The sequence below is a fragment of the Mobula hypostoma genome, chromosome 5, assembly GCF_963921235.1.
Source record: "Mobula hypostoma chromosome 5, sMobHyp1.1, whole genome shotgun sequence".
NCBI lineage: Eukaryota > Metazoa > Chordata > Chondrichthyes > Myliobatiformes > Myliobatidae > Mobula > Mobula hypostoma.
The window spans coordinates 110,648,928-110,671,662 of record NC_086101.1 but is presented as its reverse complement, the minus strand read 5'-3'; the positions used below and the strand labels follow the sequence as shown (position 1 = coordinate 110,671,662).

Below are 22,735 nucleotides of genomic sequence, written 5' to 3'. Positions count from 1 at the left end.
AGTTCTACTTTTGCTGGAAGGAGTGGGGGTGCTCGACGAAGTGGTCCCCCAATTTACAATGGGTCTCATCGGTATAGGGGAGGCTGCATCAGGAACACCAGACACAACAGACGACCCCAGTGCATTTGCAAGTGAAGTGTTGTCTCACCTGGAAGGACTGTGTGGGGCCCTGATGGAGGTGAGGGAGGAGGAGGTCAAGGAGCAAGTGTAGCACTTTGACTGTCTGCAGCAATAAGGGCTGGGAGAGAGATTAGTGGGGAGGGACAAATGGACGAGGGAGTCACAAAGAAAGTGAAAAAGAGGGAAGGTAAAGAGATGTTTGATGGTAGGATCCTTTTGGAGATGGTTGAAGATGATGTGTTGGATGCGGAGGCTCCTGGGGTGGTAGGTAAAGGCAAAAGGAACTCTATCACAGTTAACGTGGCAGGAAAACGGGGTGAGCATGGATGTTCGGGCAGTGGAGGAGATGCAGGTGAAGGCAGCATCACCTATCACCTGCATACATTCCCCTCCCCCACCTTATTCTAGCTTCTTCCCCCTCCCTTTCCTGTCCTGGATAAACATTGACTGTTTATTCCTCTGCCTGGTTGCTGAGATCCCACAGAATTCTGTGTGTGTTGCATTGAATTTCCAGCATCTGCAGAATCCCTTGTTTTTAACGATTCCCATTTTCACAATCACAACAGTATCACTGTTCCACAGACATCCGTTGTTTTTCTGTCCTTCTGAATCACCATCTTTCCACTCCTCAGTCACAATAGGGATTTCGTCTAAGACGGGGAGTGAGCGGAGGCTGGCTGAGTAAGGGCTGTGTACAGACGTGAGAGGTTGACTGTCAGCAGATGACTGTGATTTATTCACTCCCTCGGGAGACATTTTATTTAAAGTCTGGCATGTTAATCTCTGACTAAACTTTTGCTTGCAAAGCTCTCTGGATAGCAAACAGAAATGAACAGAGCCTTTTATGTGACTTTGTTCAGAGAACCTGTTCATGGGCTCTTCTAATATCCACAACCTGAGCATTAAAAAACGGGAGAAAATCTGCAGATGCTGGAAATCCAAAGTAACACACACAAAGTCCTGGCCATGCAGCATCTATGGCGTAGAGTAAACAGTCCATGTTTTGGGCCAAGACCCGAATGGAGAGGAGGGGGGGGGCAGAATTCAGAATAAGTCCAAGTCAGAAGAAGGGGGGAAGGGAAGAAAAAATGTAGGGTGGTAGGTGGTAGGTGAGACTGGGAGATGGGGAGAGGGTGAAGTGAAGAGTTGGGAGGTCAATTGGTGAAAGAGATAAAGGGCTGGAAGAGGAGGAATCTGATAGAGGATAGAAGACCGTGGAAGAAATGGAAGAGGGAGGAGCACCAGATGGAGGTGATGGGCAGGTAAGGAGATAAGGTGAGAGAGGGAAAAGGGAATTGGGGAATGGTGAAGGAGATTTGGGGGGGGGGGGCAACTACCGGAAATTTGAGAAGTCGAAAGTCATGCCATCAGGTTGGAGGCAACCCAGGCCAAATATAAGGTGTTGTTCCTCCAACCTGAGTGTGGCCTCGTCACAATAGTAAAGAAGGCCATGGAATGACATGTCGCAATGGGAATGGGAAGTGGAATTAAAATGGGTGGCTACAGGCAGATCCCACCTTTTCTGACAGAAACAGCGTAGGTGTTCAGCAAAGCGGTCTCCCAATCTACAGCGGGTCTCACCGGTATACAGGAGGCTGCACCGGGAGTACCGGATACAGAAGATGGTCCCAACAGACTCACAGGTCAAGTGTTGCCTCACCTGGAAGGACTGCTTGGGGACCTGAAATGTAGTGAGGGAGGAGTTGTAGGGGAAGGTGTGGCAGTTGTTCCACTTGGAAGGATAAGTGCCAGGAAGAAAGTTAGTGGAGAAGGGCATTGCATCGTGATGAAGAGTCTCAGCCCGAAACATTGAATCTTTACTCCTTTCGATAGATGCTGCCTGGCTTGCTGAGTTCCTCCAACATTTTGTGTGTGTAACTTTGATTTGCAGCTTCTGCAGATTTTCCCTTGTTTGTGTGTGGTTCTCCAAAGGGGTCCTCAGGTGGCTATAGAGGCCGTTCTGAGATCCACAAAACCAGGACGTTAGGGTGGATTTCTGGACAAAAAAAAACAACTAAATACTTGATCACTCTTTTTCTGGTAAAGGATCATCACAAACAATAGCCTGTAACTTCCCTTTGGACTTGGAGACAATTTGATGTAGCAGAACCGAGGCACGGTGAGGCAGCGCTGAGAGCGAGGAAGATCCAAGGTTTGAAAGATTTACGTGCCGGGTTGTATTGGAAAGGTTGGCTGCAGGCCGAATCGAAGCAGCAGGCTTCAGGCCCCAGAGCATATTGAAGTGATTAAACCCAAAGTTTGGATGACGATTTAGGCGCCGGGCCATATTGAAAAGGTCAGGGTGTTGGGGCCCGAGATAAGGGTTGGGCCGGTTCAGCCCAGTTCTTTGCTCTGTGCAGAACCAAGGACCTGTCAACAAATGCTCTTTGTGGACTTCAGTTCAGAACGATATTTGTTTGTGTTTATTGTTTGCATCATTTGTTTTTTTTCTCTCACTACACATTAGGTGTTTGATGGCCTTTTTTTATGGGTTCTTTTCGATTATTTTGTTTCGTGGCTGTCTGTTAGGAGGTGAATCTCAAGTTTGTAGAATGTATACAAACTTTGATAATAAATGTACTTTGAACTTTGAACTTTGATTCCCTTAATGGAGAACAGCTGTAAGTGACTTTGTTTAACATGGCAGGCTGATGCATGGGCTGCCATCACACGGTTCTTGATAGATTGGGGTCAGGGTTCATTGTGATGTGTCATCATCTTCTGTCAGCTCCATCGCTGACATCTTGGTTGAATCACTTTTTGTCTGGAACTATCCCCTCAACCTCACCACCTCACATAGGGCCACGTGTGACCCCTACCAGGAATTAAGTTGCAGATGACTGAACTCCAAATGGCATCGCCCTTGTGAGGTCAGGAACTCTCCAGCATGACAAGGTATTGGCCCTCATGGAAGAATTTCAGAATAGCCTTTCCCTGGCTGCGTCCCTCGGGGGCTTCTCTCAGTGGGATGTCCTTTTCAAAGAGCACGCTCATGCCTATGGGGAGTAGTGGTTACCCTAATGCTTCATAGCGCCAGCGAACTCGATTGAGGTTCAATTCCATCCACTGTCTGTAGGAGTTTGTACATTCTTCCCGTATCTTTGAGTACTTTGGATTTGTCCCACATTGCAAAGACGTACGGTATGGGATAGGGGTAGTAAGTTGTGTGCATGCTATGTTGACACTGAAATCATGGCAACAATTGTGGGCTTCCTCCCAGCGCATTTTGGACAGGGTTGCTCTTAATGCAAACCAATGCATTTGATATATATGTGGCAATTAAGATAATCTTAATTTTTGTTGCTTATTTTATTATCATAGAGTTTCTAGCATGGAAACAGTCCATTTAGTCCAACCCATTCATGCCAAGCATGGTACCCATCTGAGTTACACTTGGCCCATATCCCTCTGGACCTTTCCTATCATGTTCCATCCAAATGTCTTTCAAACATTGTAACTGTACCCATGGAGATACATCTCTACCCTAGGAGGCGTAAGGTGCTCCTTCCCTCTGCTAGCCTGAAGGTCACCCTTGGGCAAGGTGCAACACATGCTTAGACCTCCCCAGATCAGGGTTGTGCGAAGCCATGGAACAGGTGGTGGATGGTTGTATGAGCAGTTGGTGCATACCACAAGTCCTGGTTATGTGACCACCGATGCCAGGCAGACAATCTCTGAAGAGTAATCATAATGGCTGGGGTCTACCGCCTTGTAAAGATACAGCCCAGAAGAAGAAAATGGCAAACCACTTCTGTAGAAAAATTTGCCAAGAATGATCGTGGTCATCATTAACCCTCATGTCCTATGACACGACACATAATGATGATGAACTGTAGCCGTGTTTATACAGTAGGTCATTCCGCATACCCACCACCCTCTGTGTGAAAACATTGTTTACTCAATCCTCTTTAAAACTTTCACTTCTCATCTTAAATCTCCGCCCCATTTCTGAATGAAGGTCAAAATGCTGGTTGCTGCTTCTGTCATTAATATCCAGGTGTTCTCTGTCACAGAGTTCTGGTTAGTGAACAATGCCTAAAGCATTTCAGCAATTCCATCGCATTGTTTGATTGATGTGTGTACATCACAGGATTGGCGAGTTGGTTGGCATACATGTCTCAGGATTGATGAGTTGGTCAGTGTGCATGTCCCAGGACTGCAGAGTTAGTTGGCGTGCCAGTCTCAGGATTGGTGTGCAAGTCTCAGGATGGGTGAGTTGGTTGGTATGGCAGTCTCTGGATTGGTCAGTAGGCTGGTGTTCATGTCTCAGGATTGGTGAGTTGGCCAGTGTTCGTGTCTCAGGATTGATGATTTGGCTGGCGTGCAAATCTCAGGAGTGGCAAGTTGGTTGGTATGCCTGTCTCAGGACTGGTGAGTTGGCCAGTGTGTGTGTATCTCAGAGTTGGTTAGTTGGCCAGTGTGTGTGTGTCTTAGGGCAGGCAAATTGGTTGGCACGCCTGTCTCTGGACTGGAGAGTTGGCCAGTGTGGATTAGCCTCTACAGCCACCAGAGGACCCACCAGTAGATAATCCCCGAGGAGAACATCATACTCGACTTGAGTGATTGCATAACTATTATTACTTGGAGTAAGAATTATTAGAACTCTGTGTAAGATTTGGGATTAGAAACCTGTACAGCAGAGAACAATATCAGTAAAAGAGACATTTATTTGGATTCCTAATACAAAACAGACAGAAAATACAAATACCCTCCATCCATTATTTTCCATTTTCATAATAATTTGTAAAGTACAATCATATTAACCGATATAAAATACTCTCAAACACAGATAGCACAATTAAATGAAACCCATGTGTATACACTGCACAGCTTGTCTCTCATGTTCTTTCTAGTTGCTGGTGGGTTATTTATTTTCAAAGTAAACCTCCTCTATCACCCTAACAGATAAGCAGTACCATGACATTGAACTGGCACTTTCTGGGATGTTAGACAAAAGTGCAGGATTAAGGTGTGGATCTTTCTACGTCAGACTTCATGAGACATGATCCTGGAAGATAAGGAGTGCAAGGTTTGTTGTTTCTTTTTCACTGATGCAGACTTTAATAAGCTCTCCATAGAATTTCTCTTCTGGAATAGTAATCTAGATTTTAAAATACTCCCCCTTGCATCTTTACCTGCCTTGATTCTGTTGGTTTAATGTGTGGAACTGGTATGTCCCAATATCCTGAAGGGATGAAGAGTCAGCATCATCATCATATGCTGTGTCCTATGTCGTAGGCGATATGGTCTCATGACCATGGCTGCTCTTGGCAAGGGATGAAGAGTACAGGGGTGTTAATCAAATTGAGGTGTTTACGATAAATGGAGGGAGCTGGTGGACAGAATTCTTTTTCTTCAGATAGAAATGTGGATGTTGATCAAGATTCTTGGCCAATACACAAAGCACTGGAAGAACTCAGCAGGTTAGATTCTTGGCCAATACTCAAAGCACTGGAAGAACTCAGCAGGTTAGGCAGCATCTATGGAGGGAAGGGGGCAGTCAACATGTAGGGTCGAGACTCTTCACCTTCATATGTGTTCTCTTCCATCCATAGATGCTGCCTGACCTGCCTGAGTTCCACTCAGCGTTTTGTGTGTGTTGCTTTGGATTTCCAACATCTGCAGACTCTCTCATGTTTGTAACCCGTGATCTACATAAATGTCAGAATAGGGTCAAGGGGCTGAATGGCCCACATGTCTATGTTCCCAGAACGGGTTCACTGTGAGCTCAGTGCTGCAATGCTACCTTCGTGCACCTATTCAGAAAGTTACGCCACATAGAATATCGATCACAAACGACGAATCAATATACTTTCTATTTTACTAATTACAAAGCTTCCAAGATCAGAGAAATAAATTACATAAAGCGCAAAAAATATATTAAACTAAACTATAACTTTCATATGTTCAAACACATTTTTGGAAGGCAACAGTGCAAGGTTCAGTATAGATACATACAAATAAATAAGGGAGAAGATGGGATTTATTACCCATTCACAAAAGGCAAGTAGGACAACTAGTCCCTGGAGATCACCTGAAACTACAGCCTGCCTCCTCCCCCATACACACACACTCACGCACACACATAATACACAGGTTCTCAAGTGCCATTAAATCTGGAATGTTCTAGTATACTTCTAGCGACGCTGAGGGAGAGAGTCAACGGCTCACTGGCAAGCGGCCTTCACAATAGCAAAAGGTGGCGGGGCGCCTTTCAAAAGGAAACAGCAAATACTTTGAGAGGTGGCGTTTGGACGGCGGCTTGCTGTGCTGCGATGGAAGGCTTGAGGGCCACGTGAAACGCATCCAGGCTTTCTCAGCAATGATAACATCCAGAGTAATTTTGCTAATGGCAGCTTAATTGCCAGTTTAATTGCAATCTTCTCTATAGCTTTCCAGATATGGTATGAGTATTGTCTTTACACGGTGGTAGTTCTAGGGTTCCATAACTTGCCCCATAAATAAAATGGTGCCTATAATACAAAATGGGAGATTGTTAATATCAAATCCATCTTCTCAATTTTCATGTTGATTTTGTCTTTTTGCTGTCATTTCCCCTTCTGCTCTCACTCACACATCCCTTCCACCCAGCCTTGGACTTCAAGCACAGCGGAGACAGACTGGATGTTCAAGGATTGCTCTGTTCCTCACTGGGGGTGGGGACGCACCCCTTCTGCTTGCATCGCCCCTTGGTATGACGGGGCCAATACACGGGATCGGAATAAAGCTGCAGAGGGTTTCGACTCAGCCAGCTCTGTCAGCGGTACCAGCCTCCCACCAGACGGAAAGCTTCACACGGCGATGCCTCAAAAAAGGTGGCATCCATCATTAAGGACCCCCCCCCCGGCCCCCCACCACCCAGGACATACCCTTTTCTCATTACTACCATCAGAGAGGAGGTACACCAGCCTGCAGACGCACACACGTGCAACATTTGAGGGACAGCTTCTTCCCCTCTGCCAAAAGATTTCTGAACGGACAATGAGCCCATAAACACTACCTCACTATTTTTACACTACTTATTTATCCGTCTTATGTATATTTCTTATTTTAATTTGTAAGGTATTTATGCATTGCACTGTACAACAAATTTCATGGCTTATGTCAGTGATAATAAATCTGATTGAAATGAGTTCAAACAGCGGGGCCTGTCCAAGCCCAGCTGCGAAAGGAGGAGGAGGAGGAGGAGGAGGGTTGGGCCTGGAGCTAGCAACCCCATCCCATGAAAACCCAGAGCTACACAAACGTTAATGGAAGCTCCAAAGACCTCATCCCTGGGAGAAGGAGAATACACCAAGAAGATGGGCTACACCCGGCAGCAGCTTGGAGGAATAGCTGGGACTGAAGACTCTGGTGGGCCACTGTCAGCGGCGTATGCCCCTGTAGAGGTGATGGGCTTCAGAACAAGAAGAAGAAGTAGCGGCAGATGGGTCTCGATGAGCAGAAAGGGGTAGAGCGTGCAGTTGGCACTTAATTAGAATTCTAATTACAAAATAATTATAAAAGTCTAGAAAAAAAACATCTGTATTAAAGAGAGGGAAAGCAAATTTTTAACTCAACTGGAACATAAAAGGGTCCAGTTTCCTTTCACGTCAAGGGCGGCACAGTAGCGTAGTGGTTGATACAATGCTTTACAGATCCAGCGACTCGGGTTCAGTTCCTGCCGCTGCCTGAAAGGAGATTGTACCTTCTCCCCCACAATCCGAAGGTGTACCGGATAGGTTAATAGGTCTTTGCAAATTGTCCCCAGATTACACTGTCATTAATTGGGGTTGCTTGGGGTCAGTTGGGGCAGTGTGGCTCAAAGGGCTGTTACTGTGCTGCGTCTCTAAATCAAGAAAAGCTTGCAGGCTAAACAGAGCTTCTACTGATCAGGCAGAGGCAAGTTCTTACCTGTGGGGTTGTGCCGGATCAAGAACAGGAAGGGTCTGTCGAACGCGACTTCAAGTGGGGCCATTCGCTCATATATAATGGCAGCTGCAAAATTAAAATAATAATCACGGTCATCAAATCATCACAGATATATCTGCATCTACACTGCGCTTTCCTGCCGAGATAGATTCTTGTTATATCACGTTTAATAAGGTGAGCTAGATAAAATACAAAGAATAGCACAGGGTCAGGATGTTTTAAGACCCCCAAGACATAGGAGCAGAATTAGGCCTTTCGGCCCATCAAGTCTGCTCTGCCATTCATTCATAGCTGATTTATTATCCCTCTCAACCCCATTCTCCTGCCTTCTCTCTTGATACCTTTGACACCTTACTAATCAAGAACCTATCAACGTCCACATGAAATACACCCAATGACTTGGCCTCCACTGCTGCCTGTGGTAAGGAATTTCACAGATTCATCGACTTCTGGCTGAATAAACGCTGGCTTAGCCTTTGGCTAAGCCCTCTGGTCCTACACTCTCCCACAACTGGAAATATCCCCTCCATGTTCATTCTATCTAGGCCTTTCAATATTCCATAGATTTCAATGAGATTCCCCCCACCCCATTCTTCTAAACTCCAGTTGTGTCACACACTTTAAACACTGAACTAAGCTAATCACTTAAGCCTACACATATTCCTCCATTCCCTACTCATTGTTCTGCCCATCTGAAAGCCTTTTAAATGCCTGTATCATATTTGTCTCCACCACCCACCCAGCATTGCATTCAAGAATCCCACTCCGGATTGAAGCCTGAAGGCTGATCCAGGGTCCAATTCAGACCCGCTAGCCGCAGCCACACTTCTGAGAATCTGTGCAAGTCCGCTGGGGAAGCTGAGGCCCAGTATCTGCGAATCCATAAGTTCTGCTGGAGACTGGACACCAAAGATGGCCAATCCTGGGGTAAGAGGGCCGTGTATGTGTATGTGGGTGGCTGGGAGGGAGGAGCAGGGCTTGTTTCGCTGCTGCTGCTTGGTACGTTCTGTTTCGTTGTGTTCTACGTTGTTCTGCCGAGCATTGCGGGCATGATACGCTGGTGCTGGAATGTATGGTGGCATTCGCAGGCTGCCTCGGCATGCCCTTGCATCGTGTTGGTCGTTAGAGTAAACGGTGCATTTCGCTGTATGTCTCGATGTACGTGATAAATAAAACTGCACCTGAATCAGAATTGAATTCAGTACCCCAGACGCCGCCTAGCCCAAGTTTTATAAAGCTGCAATGTGCCTTCCCAATTCTTGAACTCAAATGCCTCCACTTACAAAGACAGGAATGTCTTACACCTTCTTTACCCCCCTGGCCAGCTGTGAAGCCACCAATGAGCCTCAAAGCAATCTGTCCTGAAGAGGTGTGGTGGCAGCTGCCTAAGCAGTTGGCTTTAATTGTACATTCTGGCCTCAGGGCAGCTCGCGGAGTGGACGTGTAAAGCCTTTCTTGCAGCTCGTGATTTCAAAACCGAACAATTGTAGCTATTGAGTGCCTGCAGGCTTTATTGCTGGCAATTTGCTAACTGCATTTCAATATCTCTAAGGATTCTTTGTGTGTGCACAGTTCTGGTGTTACGGGCTGGCCTCAACCATGCGCCGAGCTGTCAAACATTCCTTGTCTAAAACTGCACAGCCTTCTTGCTTTTTGGCTATTCCCTCTCCTCCAACCCCCAACTCCTCATCAACCAATTTGTTTTAGCTGTGAAAGCCCAAGGTATTGGGTGCGGGCTGTCTTTTTTTTCCTCCAGAGGTTGTAAAAAAGCAAGAACTTAGACATATCAAGTAGTAGTAAATCATAGACACAAGAACTTAGACTATAAGACATAGGAGCAGAACTAGGCCATTTGGCCCATCGAGTCTGTTCCACCATTCCATCATGGCCGATTTATTATTCCTCTCAACACCATTCTCCTGTCTTCTCCCCGTAACCTTTGACATTCTTACTAATCAAGAACCTATCAATCTCTCCTTTAGATACATTCAGTGACTTGACCTCCTTTGGACTAGACAGCATAGATCTGAACAGTACAGCACAGAAACAGGCCCTTCAGCCCACAAGATCAATCTATCCCTTCCCTCTTATACAGCCCTCCATTTTTCTATCACCCATGTGGTTATCCAAGAGTCTCCTAACGTATCTGCCTCTGGCAGCACACCCTCCATTCACATGTCCTTACTGTTATATAGCAGTCGGATGATCTATGCCTGTGGTTTTTCTTTGCAATGTCTAACACAGCTGACTATCAGGAAGATCTCAGACGAGCACAGGGCCCAGTGAGGGCAGGAAGACTCACCAGTGGCTGCAGATGCCTTGGTTCCACTCTCGTTTGCTTCGATCTTCACCTTCTGTAGAGCTTGAGCCACAAAGAGCTTATTGGTTTCTGTGGCAACAGAGAAAGGAGGTAGAATTACTAGTCCACCAGCACAGGGACTGTCCCCACCCTCCGCTGTGGAACTGGAGAACATTTTACCCCAGAAAACACAAGGGATTCAGCAGACATTGGAAATCCAGAGTAACACATACAGTATAACACGCTGGGTGAACTCAGCAGGTTGGACAGCATCTGTGGAAGGAATAAGCAGTTGACACCTCTTGCCAGCGGCTGGGAGAGGAATGGTCAATCGTTTGGCCAGTGGGAGATCCCCTACTGCAGCGTTATAAATTGGAGAAGTGGTCTGAGTGTGTATTGGTACAGAGGGAGCAGTTGAATTCATGTTTTAAATTATTGGCCCAGGGTCATCATGGTCACACACACAAAATGCTGGAGGAACTCAGCAGGCCAGGCAGCATCTACGGAACAGAGTTAAAGAGTCGACGGTTTGGGCTGAGACAATGAGAAGACAGAGTAAGAAGGTTGGGGGGAGGGAGGGTAGAAGAAGAACAAGGTGGCAGGTGATTGGTGAAACCGGGAGAGGGGGTGGGGTGAAGTAAAGAGCTGGGAAGTTGATTGGTGAAAAAGATAAAGGGCTGGAGAATGGGGAGTCTGATAGGAGAGGGTAGAAGACCATGGAATAAAGGGAAGGGGAGGAGCATCAGGGAGGGAAGATGGGCAGGTAAGAGAGGGAAATAGGAATGGAGAATGGTGAGGGGGGGCAATTATCAGAAGTATCATAGCTACGTTGTTATTTGTGCAGAGAGACAACGAAGTGCGAGTGTTGATTAACTAAGAGTTGCGGAGTGAGTTGCCTAACCTAGATCAGCTGATGGTAGTGAACAAACCCAGAATAAATCAGTCACAAATCATGTTTCCCAAACTAATTCTGTCCCCACTAGATCCTCTCCAACCCTCCCTCCAAATGCGGGAGAACTCTTGGACGGACATTGAGGAAAGGATGCTGTGAAGTGATACTTACTGCTCATGTTACTGAAGTTTGCCTCTGCACTTTTAAACATATCCTTTATTCCCATGTTTTCCAGTGGCTTTTCCAGATTGATCTCTGTCTCCAGGGAAAATCTGCCAAGAAAAAGACAAAAACATTAACATTGTGAGCAGTTTTGGGGCCCCTATCTAAGAAAGGATGTGCAGGCATTGAAGGGGTCCAGAGGAGATGCACGAGAATAATTCCAGAAATGAAAGGGTTAATGTATGAGGAGCATCTGATGGCTATGGGTGAGAGGATTTAAGGGTGGGTCTCACTGAAACCTATTGAATATTGAAAGCAGTCCTGAAGAAGGGTCTCGGTCTGAAATGTCGACTGTTTATTCATCTCTGTAGATGCTGCCTGACCTGCTGAGTTCCTCCAGCATTTTGTGCGTGTTGCTTTGGATTTCCAGCACCTGCAGACTCGTTTGTGTTTAGAATATTGAAAGGACGAGACAGAGTGGGTGTGGAGGGGATGTTTCCTGTGGTTGGGGAGTCTAGGACCAGTCAGCACAATCTCAAATTGGAAGGAGACAGATACAGGAGGAATTTTTTTAGCTAGAGATAGGTTAATCTGTGGAACTCATTGCCGCATGTGGCTTTGGGGCCCAAGTCATTGGGTATATTTAAACGGGAGGTTGATGAGAGGACAGGCATTTAAGGCAAAAGGGGGGACACTTAAAGAAGACGAGTGGGGTAAGGTTTCTTGCTTTGCAAAGACTGGTAGGTGCCTTGTTCCAAGAGTAGTGGTGGAGGCAGATATGATAGTAGCATTGAAGAGGCTATTAGATACATGATTGTTTGTTTGTTTGTTTGTTGATTTATTTATTTAGCATTTGCACAGTTTGTTGACTTTTGCACACTGGTTGAGCGCCCAAATTGGTCCAGTCTGTCATTGACTATTCTGGTTATTATTCTATACTGGATTTATTGATTACTCCGGCATGAAAATGAATGTCAGGATTGTATCTGGTGACATGAATGCACTTAGATGATAAATTTACTTTGAACTTTGAATGGATTGCGGACCACTGTTCCACCCTCCATACTCTCTCACTTACTTGGGCAGGGCAACCTGGCGTTTGACAAGGTGCATTTTCATCTTCCACTCGTTGACCAGCTGGATGTCGACGACGTTAGTGAGGGAGGACAGCGGGTCTCTCTTCTGGTACGGGGCGGCAATGTACATGCTGAACGTCTCGTCATGATAGGGCAGCTCGATGACATCGTAGTCCATGCCACTGGGAGTCACAAACTCACCTGGATGAACAAAGCAATACCATTGGTTTTCGGGCCTGTCAATCATACAACTCATATCTCAAGCCAGGCAGAGCGTCTCTTTGCCATTGGTTATGCTACCATGTCACCCTCTATTCTGCACTCTGTTATCGCTTTCCCTTGTGCTACCTCAATGCACTGTTGTAATGAAGTAACCTATACAGACCAGGGGCCCCCAGCCTTCTCCATGCCACAGAGCCCTATCATCTACCCAGGGGTCTGTGGATCCCAGGCTGGGAACCCTGGTAGAGACGGTATGCAAAACAAGTTTTACCCACTGCACCTTGGTACATGTGACGGTAATAAACCGACTTATGGACATGTGTGACAGGAGAGATCTTGGAAACATTTGAGGTTGAAACCCTGCTGGGCAAAAGTTGGCTGCTAAACTGTCAATCTTTTACCGGAGCCTTCACTTCGAAAAGCTCTCGTTCCGCAGCATCACTGAGGGACACACATGGAATTTTTTACATTAGTTTGGGTCTTGGAAACATCATGGCATGTGTCAAAGAGTTTTTTAGAAAACATAACACCGCAGCACACAACATAATGCTAACCTTTCAACCTACTCCGAGATCAATCTAATCCCTCCCTCCTACGTAGGCCTCCATTTTTTCATCATCCATGTGCCTATCTAAGAGTTATGCACACAAAATGGTGGAGGAACTCAGCAGATCAGGCAGCATCCATGAAACTCAATAATCATTTGACGTTTCAGGCCAAGACCCTTCACCCTTCATCCGGCATTTTGTGTATGTTTCCATCATCTGCAGAATATCTTGTGTCTAAGTGTTTCTTAAACACCCCTAAAGTATCTGCTTCTGCCACCATGCCTGGCAGGGTGTTCCACGTGCCCACCACTCCATGTAAAAATCTTACCTTTTATATCCTCCCTATATCTTCCTCCACTCACCTTAAAATTTTGCCCCCTTTCTTTGTATTAGCTGTTTCCACACTGGGAAGAAGCCTCTGGCTGTCTACCCAGTCTGTGTCTCTTATCATCTTGTACATCTCTATCAAGTCACCTCTCATTTTCCTTCGCTCCAAAGAGAAAAGCTCTAGCTGGCTCAACCTGTCCTCCGACGTGCTCTCTAATCCAAGTAGCATCCTGGTAAATCTCCTCTGCACCCTCCCAAAGCTTTCACATCCTTTTTATAATGACTCGATCACACTGAAGACAATATCCCATTTATGATCTAACAAGCGTTTTACAGATTTGTAACATTACCTCACGGTGCTTGAACTCAATACCATGACTAATAAAGACCAACACACCATTCACCTTCTTAACTATTCTGCCAACTTGCGCAGCAACTTTAATGATCAATGGGCGCCGGCCCCAATCCTGCTATTAACCCTGTGTTCTGCCTTCAAATTCGAACTTCCAAATAGAATCAGTTCATACCTTTTTTTAAAAAAAGAACACTTTTGCAGAGCAGTCACTCTCGCAGAACAAGAACGTGGTAGTAGTCAGTCAGAAGGAGGGATAACAACATGAATCAGATGGGCTGAATGGTCTTTGCATTGTAAACAAGGGGGGTGCGCACTTTCTCTTTAACAGAACCTCTTATAATGATTTTACTGTCTGCGCCAGCTGTGGGTGCAGGTGATGCACAGGGTATTCCGGGCACACAGTCAATCTCAATCTCAACCTACAGAAGGTGCAAGGGTCATGGGGCAGATCCCTGTCTGCCAGGGCTGTCTGGATTAATCATTGCCTGAGCTCATGTCAGACTCCACCCACAGATGCAGCAACAACCCTTCCAAGAATCCCTGCCCATGGGATTCCACAGACAGGGAGGGTATTCGTGCAATAGGACCTTCAATGCAAATTGAACCATCAGAATCAGCTTTATTATTTAAATAGAAAATAGAAAGTTACAGCACATTACAGGCCCTTCAGCCCACAAGGTTGTGCCAACTATGCAACCTACTCTAGAAACTGTCCCGATTTGCTCAAACTATCTCCATAACTCAGTTCAACTCCTGGCAACATCCCCGCAAATTTCCTCTGCACCTTTTCCACATGAAGGACGACCAACAAAACTCCACATGTGGCCTCTTGTACAAACTGCAATATAATGTCCCACCTGGCATGTACTCAATTTATTTGGTACATTTAATACACTAAGATTGTTTGTTTTGTTGTATCACTAGTTTTATTATTATGTTTATTGAGATACAGCATGGTCCTCCTGGCTCTTCAAGCTGTGCCACTCATCAATCCCCGACTTAACCCTAGCCTAATCACAGGACAATTTACAATGGTCAATTAACCTACCAACCGGTACGTCTTTGGCCTGTGGGAGGAAACCAGAGCGCCTGGAGGAAACCCACATGGTCACGGGGAGGATGTACAAAGTCCTTACAGGCAACGGCGGGAATTGGACCCAGGTCGCTGGTACAGTAAATGGTTTTGCTAACCGCTACGCCATCTCGTTGCCTCGTGGTTTTAGTTTCACTAGTTTTCAACACTTTGAGATTGTTTTGTTTTGATAGTTTCTTTATAAAAGATTGAATATATTATTTGACTTTGTTGGATTTGAGAGCGTGTCAAACAGGATCAACCCCCACCCTGTCGTAGTTCATCTCCAAGGGACGTTAGTTTATTAAATAGGCACTATCGTATGGAGTGATCTGTTTTTGAGTAAGTGTGTGGCACTAACAAACCAATATCAAGGCAGGTAGAGGGGAAGCAGTTGAACTTGTAATGCTCTGGCACCTTCACCTCAGGGACCAAGCAGCACCCTTTGACTCACCAGCATTCACTTTGGCGATCTGTGACATCATGGGCACCATAATCCTCGTCCCATCTGCCTTGTAGAACTCGCGCAGCTGTGTGCCCTCGGTGGGGAATGGCATCTTCCACAGGCCCCTGAAGAAAATGGCATTGAGCAGAACCATGCGGGTCAGAGCAGGATCCAGCAAGCCTGGGTGGAGAAAGTCATGTATCATTCCTGGGAGGGGATCAAACCAAAAGAAAGAATTGTAATTAGATTCAAGCAACACACACAAAATGCTGGTGGAACGCAACAGATGTTTATAACTTTACAATTTGCGTGTTTGCGATTATAATTAGGTTGAGCGTTTGGCGTATTGGTCTTCGTAATCAAAGTATTGAGTATAGGGTCTAGAATGTTACATGGAGGTTGTATCAGACATTGTTGAAGCTGAATTTGGAATCAGTGGCTTTAAATTAATCTCACTTTTTTTTTTAAGAGATGCAGCTCAGTAACAGGCCATTCTGGCCCAATGAGCCCATGCTGTCCAATTACACCCATGTGACCAATGAACCTACTAACCCGCACGCCTTTGGAAAGCAGAAGGAAACGCACATGGCCACGGAGAGAACGTACAAACTCCTTAGGGATGGACTTTAGGGTGGTGTGGACACAATGACCCAATTATTCCTGTGGGTGCCAAACCTTTGACTCTGAGGCTCACCTTGGGTTTTCACCTCCACCCATTTGTTGATGATGTAGGTGGCCTTTGCGTTGTCCTGGAAGAAGAGCTGCTTTGGCCAGCTGTTGAATGTCTTCCTGTACTTTTTCATGTAGGCCGCTGGCAGCTGCATGTCCCTCTGGACGAACACAGAGCTGGCGACGTAGGCAGCATCCTGGTTGCTCTTGGCAATGAGATCTTTACGGAGCTGCCTCAGGGCCAGAGGCACACCATTATCTGTCCAGAAAGGAAAAAAAAAAGGATTCAGTTGATCAGGGATCAGCCACTCTCCACAGCCCCTCATCTCCCTTCATTCCCCCCCTCCCCATTCACTGTCACTTCACACCTACACTCCACACCTCATACCTATACGGACACAGTCACTCTCCTACTGTGTTTTCATCGGCCCCACAGCCACCGAGAAGAATTCCTCTTGCTAACAGCCACCTTGTCACTATTGTTTCCTGTCAGAGTCACCATATATTTAATTTTATTCATTATTTATTTTATTGCTACAGCACCAAAGAGACGTATCTCCATCCTGCTACCTGTTCTGTATCTTACATATTCAGACAGATTCAGATGTAAATCTCACACACTCACTTGTACATTACCGGTTTTTTGAAAATCAAAATCATTTCTACCTAGCTATCCACTAGCTGATGACATTTTAAAGTCCATTCCCTTTTAACTATGGGCTATTATCTACGGACTAACTATGCATACATACATATGGCAGGGTGGAGATACATCTCTTCTAAAGGAGGTGTAAGGCACTCCTTCCCTCTGCTAACCTGCAGGCCACCCTTGGGCGAGGTGTAGAACCTGCTTAGCCTCCCCCACCACCCCGATCAGGGTCACGTGAAGCCATGGGACCTGGTTCTCATCACAAGTCCTGGTTATGCTGCCACTGATGCCAAGCAGACAGTCTTTGAAGAGTATTGACAGTGGCTGGGGTCACCTGTCTTGTAAAGACACTGCCCAGAAGATGACAATAGCAAGCCACTTCAGCAGAAAAATTTCTCAAGGACAATCATGATCACCCACGTCATACGACACGGCTCATAATGATGATGATGATGTATGTAAAATTATGCGGGGTATAGGTGGGCTAAATGCAAGCACGCTTTTTTCCACTGAGGTTGGGTGAGACAAGTACTAGAGGTCATAGGTTAAGGGTGCACCCGAGGGGATCTTTGAGTGCCAGTGTGGAACGAGCTGCCAGTGGAAGCGGCGGATGCGGGTTCAATTGCAACATTTAATAGACCTGATAAAAATAAATCAATTTAGCGAGTGTCATCGATCTGTTTTGCGTCAATTTCCACCCGGAGCTGGTTTGATATGCATTACTGGCTCTTGCCAGTAGAGGTTCCCAGTTAGCTACAGAGGCACTTAGACCAAAGGCAGGTGGCAGATTCCAGGCTCTGAGAACACAGCCGAGGAAAGGACTTGGAATTATGTATATTCCCATCGACCCATCAACACACCTCCTCCCTCTGTGCCCTCCGAGGGAAGGGCAAGACTGGGAGGGGAGGGGCAAAACTGGGAGAAAACTGTCCGCAGGGATCCATGAACTGGCTGTAAAGTGGCGTGACCAACTCACAGGTCTCTAACCATGAAGACTGAGAGGGGCACAGATTCAACTGGCCATCAGTGAAACTCACAGCTCAAACTAATACGAGGCATGCAAGAGAACTCCTAGAAGAGTGGGTTTCTGCAAACAATACTGTAAACAAGCATTTCCAGTCCCAAAGAAGGGTCTAAGTCCAAAATGTAGACTCTTTAGTCTTTCCCCATAGACGCTGCCTGGCCTGCTGAGTTCCTCCAGCACTGTGTGTGTGTGTGTGTGTGTGTGTGTGTGTGTGTGTGTGTGTGTGTGTGTGTGTGTTGCTATGATTTCACACAACTGCAGATTTTCTCTTATTCTTCCGTCCTATTTTCAAGCCAACGCAGGAAAATTTCCAGACCACAATCCACGCAGCCAATCAGCGATGAGACCCCCCCACCACAACTGAGTTTCCGTAATGACGACCAATCAGCCGATTGATATGTATATATAAAGGCCAAGTATTCAGAGGACACAGCGCAAGTGAACAGCGCACTGATGATGTTCCCACGTATGGTGACAAAACGTTTGCAAATGGATTACCAAGATTGGAGAACAACTCAAGCCAACCCCCTTACCTCCTTTTGGTAAAGACGTTTCTCCTCCCCGCCACCCAGAATGGAACCTTTGTTTATTCCAGAGACGAGGTGTACTGACAGGGTGGCACTCCCGCAGTAACACACTTCAGCTGCAGGCCAGGCTGTTCAGTCTGTGCCCTCAAGCCCACAACCTCCTCGATCAAGGAGAAATGTGATGAAATCAACACCTTAATCTCCACCGCAGGACCTCCCAAACCCAGAGGCAGGTTCATTCACACCAGCTGGTGTCTGATGAAGGTACACGCTCATACATACAGGGTGAGCCCGGTGACTGATCCAACCTCACCGGCTATCACAATCTTGTTGACACACAATACACTCAGGACTCCCACACCCATGGGGTGTCCTCAGGTCCAATACCTGAATTAGCCATGATTCCAACCTGCTAATTGATCAGGCAGAGGGAGGGGCGAGTGAGTGAGAGGAAAAGGGCCAGACAGAGCAAGGTGAAGAAAGAGGTGGCAAAAAATATAACTACACATGCAGACACACACACACATACCTGGGAGGAGGAAGAGACCGAGGAACTCAATAGAACAGAAAGGGACACACACAGACACAGACAACAAAGTAGAATAAATAGGGGAGAGTGAGGGGCAGAAAGGGGGGGGGTCGGGGGGTCAGACACAGATGGAGGGAGAGACAGACAGAGAGAGAGGGCAGCAGACACAGAGAGAGACGGGAGGGCAGACACAGAAGCAGGCTAAGAAGTTGGCAGGGAGGTTCACACAGAAAGGACAGGGAGTGAGGGAGTGTGAGAGAGAGGGAAGGAGAGAGAGGAACAGATGACCAGAGCCAGGGAGAGGGGAGGCAGATGCAGGCTAGAGAAACCCTGGGACAACTGTCACGCTATGACCCGTAGCCGCCTATCGCCAGCCTCGACTCACCATTCAGCCGGTACCGCATGACGCCCTCGAGCTGGCGGAGCGTGTTCCCTGCCGCCCCCAGCTGCGCCATCCCCATCAGCGCCGCCACGCCGTGGGGGGAGAGGACTACGTTCTGGTCACCGGAGGACCTGACGACTTCCTGAAAGACACGGATCCCAAAGTTGCTCCCGAGCTCAGCCAGTTGGGCACTGGTCGCGGTCAGGGCTGGAGTCGTCACGGCAACCAGCAGGATAGCTAGGCACAGGAAGGATTCACTCATCATGGCCATGGAAGTCTGAAAAAGGAAAGGAATAGTGAAACGACGCCATGGATCTTGGGTTGTCTGTCTCTCCATACGTTGCAGAGCAGCAGAGACATAACATTCATTGTGCACCATTTCCTTCAAGCCCTCCTCCCACTTTGTCTAGCAACCCCTCCCCCCCCACCCAGCTCCGACACATCCCTGCACGTCTGCTGCAGACCGCAGCCCGTTCGTTCATGGCAGCTGCACAGCTCGGAGAGGGCGCAGAGGTCCCGGGAGGGAGGCCGTGCAGCATGGTTTAGCAGATTCATTCAGCTGGAGAAGCTCATAAAGTCATAGAGAAGTACAGCACAGAAACAGGCCCTTTGGCCCATCTAGTCCATGCCAAGCCATTTAAACTGCCTGCTCCCATCGATCTATACCTGGACCATAGCCCTCTATATGCCTACCATTCATGTACCTATCCAAAATTTCTTCAACATTGAAATTAAGATTGTGTGCACCACTTGCCCTGGCAGTCATTCCACATTCTCACCACCCCCTGAATGAAGAAGTTTCCCCTCATGTTCCATAATTTTGTACACCTCTATCAAATCTTCCCTCAACCTTCTATGTTCCAAGGAATACAGTCTCAACCTATTCAACCTTTTCTTGTAACTCAGATCCTCCAGACCTGGCAACATCCTTGTAAATTTTCTCTGTACTCTTTCAATCTTATTTACATCTTTCCTGTGGTAGGTGACCAAAGCTGCACACAATACTCCAAATTAGGCCAAGTCAGAGCTGGGGTCTCTCTCCCAAGATGGAGGGAAGTGGATGTTTGATAGAAGTGTGACAGTTGGAGAGGTGATGAAAGGGTTAATGTACGAGAACGTTTGATGGCTCTGGGCCTGCATTTGCTGGAGTTTAGAAGAATGAGGGGGGATCTCAATGATACCAATCAAGTATTGAAAGGTTTGGATAGGGTTGATGTGGAAATTATGTTTCCTATAGATAGTTAGTCTAGGACCAGAAGGTACAACCTCAGAACACAAGGACAGAGTTGAGGAGGAATTTCTTTAGCAAAAGGGTGGAGAATCTGTGGAATTCATTGCTACAGATGGCTGTGGAGGCCAAGTCATTGGGTAAAGCAGAGGCTGATAGCTTAGAGGGAGAAGGCAGGAGATTGGGGTTGTGTGGCATAATGAATCAACCATGATGGAATGGCAGAGCAAACTCGATGGGCTGAATGGCTTAGTTCTGCTCCTATCTCCTATGGTCTCTGATCTGAGAAGGGAAGGATGGGGTGGGGGGAGTAGATGGTTTGGGGCAACAACGAGGGAGAATGCGGCAGAGAGACGGGGTGTATTATGGTTGCTTGTCCCACAAGGAGAAACAGCTGATGTGACTGTGCATAGCAAGATCTAGCCAGCAGCGCCAGTTCCCCCATCTCCCCGCAACACTTCCCAATCCCGCTAGTTACTGTCATCTTGACTCCAGTGAGGCACTTTGGGTCCTCCTGAATAATGCCATCACCTTCAGATTCACATCTGTCTTAACTCAGCATCTCTCTGGCAGCCTGTTCCCTACATCCACCATGCTCTGTGTAAAAAAACTTGTCCTGCACACCTCCTTTCAACTTTTCCATAAGACATGGGAGCAGAATTAAGCCATTTGTCTTTTCCCCTCTCATTTTAAATACATGTCATCTAATATTTGATATTTCTACCCTTTGAATAGGAAAAGGAAAGGTACATTGCATCCGGAGTTTCTCCGGTTAGCCATGATTTCCCTCCACGCCTCTCTGACATAGTGGGGAACCACGTATGAGGCAAGTTACAGCAGTGGTTTGCCATTGCCTTCTGCCGGGTGAGTTTCCAAAGAGATCACCAGCTCATAACCCAGCACGGGTGGAACACGTGCAGGGGAGCCGGCTGGATTCGAACTCAGGACCTTTCGTCCTGAAGTCCGGCACTGATGCCACTAAGCCGGGTCACCCTTTGAATAAGAAAGAAAAAAGACCCTGTCTACCCAATTTCCACCTCTCATAATCTCATAAACGACTGGACTTGTTGAAAGTTGGGTAAATGCCGAATAAATTCTGAAAAGAGATGATATACTCAAACGGGTATAGACTGTGTACTTAGATCTAGTAGAGAGAACTTGCACACACAGGCTAGAGAGAAACAATCTGTGAATACGGAGAATAATCTTATTAACGACTTGAGTGGGGTCAATTCAGAATTAGTTCTGGAATGAGTTAATAGACTCCAATGGGGTTGGACGTGCGTACATAGATTTAGTAGAGAGATGCCGTAATATACAGAACTCACACGCACACACAGAAAGATAGAAACAGATAGGTGTATGCAGAGTGAGGTGCAGAGGAAGGCACACGCAAGAGATTCCGCAGAGGCTGCAATTTCAGAGCAATACACTCACACGGACACGCGCAGACAGACACACGATGCTGGAGGTACTCAAGGGGTCAGGCAGCGTCTACAGAGGGGAACAAACAGTCGACATTCCTGGCCAAGACCCTTCATCAGGAAATTAGCCCGAAACGTCGACTGATTATTCCCCTCCGTAGGTGCTGTCTGACCTGTTGAGTTCCTCCAGCATGGTGTGTGTGAGAGAGTCGGAGTGGGAGAGAGAGAATGAAAGAGAGAGTGAGAGAGAAAGTGGGAGAGAGGGTGAGAGTGAGTGAGACGGGCTTCTGGAAGAGCTCAGCGGGTCAGCAAACATCTGTAAGAAACTTAGGGTTAAGCACAGTCATAGCAAACACAACGTGAGGTTTATACAAGCCCACGCTGACAGACAGAGACCAATTCACACAGAGCGAGAGAAACGGAGACTGACGACGCGGTGACTTACCCATGTAAGGTAGTGACTTACCAGGCAGTGCGCGGTGCTCACAGTAATGTCTGCAGCAGATAGCGTGTCAACCTTCACCGCTGGGTTACAACCCTCCTCTGTCTTGCTTTCGCTCGCTCGGGCCCCTTTTTATGATGCTCCGTGGACGGGCGGAAGTTGGTTTGCTGAGTAAATGGCTCCGGTCCCGCGAATGGAGCCGCCCCCCGCTTGGTTACTGTAAACAAGCAAATACAGAGACTTTCCCAACACCGACATCACTAGGAACACTGTTATCCCCCGTTAACCCGTTCACTGCCGCTCCACGCACGGCGCCCTCTCCTCTCGATCCGAATAAAACCAACTTTCAGACACGCCAGTCTCTAACATAAATTTTATGTTTAGTGATATATGACCCTAAGGTGTGATATAGACCAAATGCAAGTTACATAT

At 46.8% G+C, this 22,735-nt stretch overlaps 1 protein-coding gene across 1 annotated transcript; it reads right to left on the bottom strand.

Moving 5' to 3' along the window:
• Positions 1 to 5,656: 5,656 nt before the first annotated feature.
• Positions 5,657 to 22,484, bottom strand: serpine1 (serpin peptidase inhibitor, clade E (nexin, plasminogen activator inhibitor type 1), member 1). Its single transcript, XM_063048753.1, has 9 exons — positions 22,328 to 22,484; positions 19,213 to 19,486; positions 16,124 to 16,357; positions 15,439 to 15,636; positions 12,463 to 12,661; positions 11,394 to 11,494; positions 10,334 to 10,420; positions 8,014 to 8,097; positions 5,657 to 6,593 (listed from the first exon to the last, which is right to left on the bottom strand). Exons 2-9 carry the CDS (start codon positions 19,478 to 19,480, stop codon positions 6,556 to 6,558), a joined length of 1,209 nt encoding a protein of 402 aa, XP_062904823.1. The 5' UTR covers positions 19,481 to 19,486; positions 22,328 to 22,484; the 3' UTR covers positions 5,657 to 6,555.
• Positions 22,485 to 22,735: the final 251 nt, after the last annotated feature.